Raw genomic sequence first — 6,000 nt, 5'->3', positions numbered from 1 at the left:
AGCAAAGGGTCTGAATACTTAGGACCATGTGATATTTCAGTTTTTCTTTTTTAATAAATCTGCAAAAATGTCAACAATTCTGTGCTTTTCTGTCAATATGGGGTGCTGTGTGTACATTAATGAGGAAAAAAAATTAACTTAAATGATTTTAGCAAATGGCTGCAATATAACAAAGAGTGAAAAATTTAAGGGGGTCTGAATACTTTCCGTACCCACTGTACTGTATTTATCTTGTATACACTGTATTTAAATAAAAAAATTAAAAATCCTTTGACTTTCATCAGTGCTCCACATCGCTCAACAACTACACACATGGAGGGGGGCAGGAAAAAGAAACAGTTACTTTTTCAGGATGTGAGTTTTATTAGGTCCAGGCCTTTCTCCATCTGGTCTAGTGTATCTGATCCGTTTAAAAATTAGTCAGGCATTGACCTCAGACACCTCCCCTCAACAGGGTCTCGACGGCAGGTTGACACAAATATGGATCCCATCAGACTAAAGGAGATCGGGTTTCCCTCCACCGAGTCCCCGCTAACTCACAGGAAAAGGTTAAGAAAAACATGAAATATGGACCTATAATGGGAAAATGTTCTCTCGGTCTGCGGTGGAAGCAGTGCTCGTGTGTATATGTATGAGTGAGGATGGTTTTCATGTGTTTAGAGAGCAGGGTCTTATCTCTCTGAGGTGTTGACTCAACAGGCCCCTGTGCCAAAGGATGTCAGTTATCGCTTGTCATTGGCCTACGATGAGAGTGTGTGACGGGGCAAATCCATCTTTAAAAGAGAGCTAGGGAGAGGGAGAGTCCTTGAAAGACATGTCCTGTGTTTATATGTGTTTCTATAATACAGTTAATGACATCAGAGAAACAACAGACATATCTGCTTCTTGTATTTAAATCACATGACTGCTTGGAAAGTCAAAAAAAGTTCATTTCATCTAATTTATGCCACATACACTGAATTGAATGTTCTCATGGACTATAGAAATTGCTGTCTGAAAAATTCAAAAAAGGCAGAGAGAAAATTGAAAAAGGGAGGATGAGCATCAACTGGCACACTAGTCTCCAGTTCTCACGGGTTTGGGGAATTAACACGGCTATAGCCCAAGGGTAGAAAGCCATAGTTAGCAGGAACACAGCCGGTAATGCGAGCTGTCATAATCCGCACTGCTCACAAGTCAGACACACACACACACACACACACACACGCAGGCCTGTAGCCCTGCAGCTAACACCATGTACTACACTTAACATGGGAGTCGGTGTGGAGAGAAACAAGAGGATAGAAAAAATTATCATTTCTGCTGTCTGTCGTACAGTCCCCAACTCACAATAGTATGTTGAAATGTTGCCCTGTGTGTGTCTGTGCAGTTCTGTTTGAAAGTGTTGGGTTTAAAATAGTGCTGTCAAATGATTTATCGCATCCAAAATAAAAGGTGTTGTTTACATAATATATGTGTGTGTACTGTGTATATTTATTATGTATATATAAATACACACACATTCATGTATATATTTAAGAAAAATATGTTACGTTTATATATTTAATATATTTATATGTGATATACATGTAAATATATACATGTAAATATTTTCAAAATATATGCTGTATGTGTGTGTATTTATATATACATAATAAATATACACAGTACACACACATATATTATGTAAACAAAAACTTTTATTTTGGATGTGATTAATCGCGATTAATCATTTGACAGCACTAGTTTATAATTATTTAGTTGTACAATAGATTCATTTATGTATTTTATCAATCCAGTAAAATGTCACTGACTTATATTACTGAATATATCTTCGGTGTGTATTTGTCTTGTTTGTGATTTTCCCCTATTTAAATGTAAACCTTATAAACGTGAGGGTAGATGTAATGTATTACGTCTGTAAAAGAAAATGCTCAGCAAGGCTCCATTTATTCGATCAAAAATACAGTAAAATTGTAAATTATATTATTTAAAAAAAAAAAATTCAATTTTAAAATATCTTAAAATATAATTTATTTTGACGCCAAAGTTGACTTTTCAGCAGCCATTACTCCAGTCTTCATTAATCATTCTAATATGCTGATTTTGTGCACAAAAAACATTTATTATTATTATTATTATAAATGCTGAAAACGGCTGTGCTGCTTATATTTTAGTGGAAATGGTAAAACACCCCCCCCCCCCCCCCTTTTAGAAATATCAGAAGGACAGCATCAACATGAAAAAGACATATTTTGTAACATTATAAATGCATTTTCTTTCACATTTAATAAAGTTAATGTTTAATGGTCTTCGCTGAATGAAAATAGTAATTGCTTTAGAAAAAGTTGTAGTAGTGTATCAGAATCTATGTTTTTTTATTTAGCAAAGAATGGGGGAAAATGTAAAAATGTGTATAACTATATAACTATATCTTTTTTTTAGTATAGTGCTAAATAAAAATCATACATGGTACGTTAACATTTACTGCACCCTTTTCATTTTCACATTACAAATAAAATTGCAAATATCTGGTCAAATGGCACAAAAATGCTCAGTTGTTCACACTGGTGTTTCATAGTTTGAATACATTTTATTTCTCATTATAAGTACAGTTCAGTAGTTACAAAACAAAGCATCTGCCATGAGGATACAGCAACCAAATGAAAATCATACAGTCCACAAGACAGCTCAGAGGTGTGGAATGCTCATATATTAGTCCAGAACGACTGAAAGAGAGATAGATGCTCAGTTATACTACACAGAGGAGGGAGCCAGAGGTGTGCTCATCTATAACCAGTGTATATAGGGATTGGTCAATACATATCCTATCACTGACCCTCCCTGTCATAATTCCTTTACCTTACGTAACCTGTACTAGTTTACTGAAACTAGTTCACTAAACAGCTTCACTTTGAGACTTGTTTTTATTTCATTTTTTTTAATTGTAGTATTTAAGAGAAGACATAACCTTGCATGGAAACTATAAAAACGATTTTTTTAAGAAATATTTTTTTTGGAAAGAGGACAACTAAAGAATATATCCGAAGAGAACAGACTCGAATGCATTGGAGTCTACACACAATGACTTACTGGGAAGTTCACTGAATTGATTCTCAAAGCAACAGAGATGACCATCATAAGATGAGATAGTTTGAACTACACAGACCAAATCAGTTCACAAAAGAATAGAGAGAATATCAGTTCACAACGTCAAGGGACGCACAAACACGCACGCACACACGCACCTTCATTTTCCATTAGCGATCTGCGTACTGTAAAGACTGGTTTTTCATTTACTATCACAGTGCAAAATACTTCAGGGGGGAAACCTCGGTTTGTATTTGCTTGCATGAGGCATGGGTATATATACTGTATGGATTTATACGCTTGCAGCAACAGAAGAAGATTGTCAATCTTTCTTTTTTTCCTTTTCTTTTAATGTTATTGGTATTTTACAAAGGTGAAAGGCAAAAATTACAGTACTAGAGAAGAAAACTCCAATCTAATACCTACACTCTAAAACAGCTAGCTTTGTAAATGCAACAACGCATGACTGTATCTATGGCTAGACAATACTTGTTTCTTGTTTGCATGGTTCTTTTCTTTTTTTTTTTCTTTTTCTTTAATAATTTAATACATCAAACCATTTCAGTAGTCAGTAACACTTTGCAACACTGATTGGTGGCAGTATATTACAAACACAATCTCATAACCAGAGTACTTGAAGTGAGCAAGACTGAGATCAAAGCATGTAGGGTTAGGGGCCGCGTTTCTGTTTGATTTCTGCAGGCTGCACGTTCGCAGTCTCCTTGGCTCGTGCCGTCTCATCAGACACGCTCGGTGTAAACTAGTTGTTTTGTCACCTCGGCTGGTTTTTGTCTCGAATGCTACGGCGGAGTTCAGCTCTGAACGTCTCACAAACACATCATGAAATCACGTCGCCAGTTCTCAAAGAAACAGGCGTAGCTTCCCTTTTTTTGTTTTTTTTTTTTCAAACGCAGCGTTCTCGTTTCCTGAAAGTACTGGATTGTCGTTCTTCTGCTTTGACGTCCAGGCACTGACTGCTGAGAGTGTGCTGATTACAAAGGAGTTTTTTCTCAAGAGTGTGCTTGGTCTCCAAACGTGTAGTGGGTTGGTCCAAACGTCCAGAGGAAAGGGAGCCTCAGACAGATAACACTGGTGAAGTTTCAGTGGGCAGTGAGAAACACCAACAGGGAGAGAGAGAGAGAGAGAGAGAGAGAGAGAGAGAGAGAGAGAGAGAGAGAGCGGGAGAGAGGGAGGGAAGTCTGTTCAGTTTCTCACTCTCTCATTCTGAGACTGGCAACAGGCCGCCATCTTGGTTCAAGGAATGTGTTGCTCTGAGGGACAAGCACTTCAAAGTTTCCTCACTAGGTCAATGTCAAAAAAGCTATTAAAAACACAGAAAGTATTTATCAGCTACACAAGGGAGGTTTCAAGACACATAAAACACAGGAAGCAAAAAATCTCTTTTTTTTCCTTGTTTCCAGCTCACTAAACATCAACAAATCTTCTTTCCTTCATCCAGCGAGAACGCTCGTGCAGGAAACCATCTGAGCTGTCCATTTTATTAGTCTTTTTTTTTCTCTCTCTTGAAGTCTTTTACGTTAAATAATGCTTTTGATAAGATAATGTCCTTCATAGTCACAGTCCTCTTCCTCTTTTTCTGCCGCCTGCTCTTGGCCGCTCAGTCCAGTAGGGGGAGGTGATGTTAGTTTCTGATTAGTCCTGCATCTCTGTGTCAGTTAGGCTATGTTCAGGGGTAAGAGCAGGGTCAAACCGTCGGGACGCCTCTTCCTCCGCCCACAGATGAACTACAGTTAAGAGAACAAACGCAGATTAACACCACCGCCTGTGTCCTTCCTCTCTCTCTCTCTCTCTCTTTCACAAAAATGCATACAACCATTATTAACAGAAACAAGAAAGAGAGTTTGTTTTAAATTGGCATCTGGGATTTTGGTAACACTTCAAGGACATGAAATTCAAAGAACTCTCATGGTTATTAGCCTGTGATGATGACTAGGGCCATCAGTAATAACTAAAACATGTTTTATAAAGAGTCCCAGTGATTTAAGGTCCACTTAAGTGTTAGCAAAATGTACATACTTTGATGCCCTTGAACAACGAAAGGTTTTTAAACAACAATTATAAAAAATAAAAAAAACACATTTTGCTTTTGATCACTTAATTATGATTTCAAAGCAGTTATTATAATAATAAAAAATATATATATGATTTAGGGTGCATTTGTAAAAAAGAAAAAAAGAATGACCACTGTAATGCCTTTGTGTTTGTGTGTGTTTTTAAACGTCGACAATAAACCTCTCCATTCACATGTACCGTTAACCTCTAATGGCACTAAAGAAAACACATCTTGTGAATGTTAAACGTTAAGACATGGGAGGAGGGTAATTTGAATACTTTCAGACTTCTTCCAGCTCTAATATAAAGATATAAATATATAAAGTCTTGTAATATAAAGACAATAACTCTCTGAACATTGCACTTGTGCAATTACTGCTGAAGTTTGAATCCGGTGAAAGTGCTTACTGCTTTTTTCCCCCTATTTATGTGCTATCGCCGTTTGAACTAAATAATATAAATGTTGTTTAATTCCCTCTACAACCCCTAAGAAAATTATTTGGCAATAAAATCTACAGAGTGCATTTCCGAGTCGTGTTCTTTTTTTAAAGTGCCTCTATGAAAATGACAAAATGAAATTAAAACATGCATTTATTTGAGTGTGCTCTCGCAAGAAATGTTATGGAAATGAAACGAGGAGTCAGTTCCCCGCTAATAATGGAATAAAACATCGTCATTTAGATTTGCCAAAGAGCAATAACGCTGACGCCCACTCGCTTTGCATTATGCGCACATCTGAGGCGTGCACTTCTTTAACAGACACACTTTCCACTCAGATGTCAGACGCTTCTGAAATTGCTGATAGAGATTAAGAAAAATAATTCAATTTGGAAGTCTCCCTGTCCGCATGCGGAGTGA

The 6,000-nt window shown here is 36.8% G+C and overlaps 1 protein-coding gene across 5 annotated transcripts in view; it reads right to left on the bottom strand.

The window, feature by feature from the left end:
• The window catches only part of LOC107556245 (zinc finger protein 536-like), a 177,131-nt gene that overhangs the window by 13,299 nt on the left and 157,832 nt on the right, over nucleotides 1-6,000 (bottom strand). For 2 of the 5 annotated variants that reach the window (XM_016239310.1, XM_016239311.1), the window contains one exon: nucleotides 4,584-4,814. The exons of the other annotated variants lie outside the window; for them this stretch is intronic. In XM_016239310.1, coding sequence (XP_016094796.1) covers nucleotides 4,775-4,814 — 40 coding nt within the window. In that variant the 3' untranslated portion in view covers nucleotides 4,584-4,774. Of the gene's footprint in view, nucleotides 1-4,583; nucleotides 4,815-6,000 lie in introns of those variants that run through there. 5 annotated transcript variants of the gene reach the window in all.

The sequence above is a fragment of the Sinocyclocheilus grahami genome, unplaced genomic scaffold, assembly GCF_001515645.1.
Source record: "Sinocyclocheilus grahami isolate Dianchi unplaced genomic scaffold, SAMN03320097.WGS_v1.1 scaffold561.1, whole genome shotgun sequence".
NCBI lineage: Eukaryota > Metazoa > Chordata > Actinopteri > Cypriniformes > Cyprinidae > Sinocyclocheilus > Sinocyclocheilus grahami.
The sequence above is the reverse complement of the archived record's forward strand: the minus strand, read 5'-3'. Positions and strand labels throughout refer to the sequence as shown.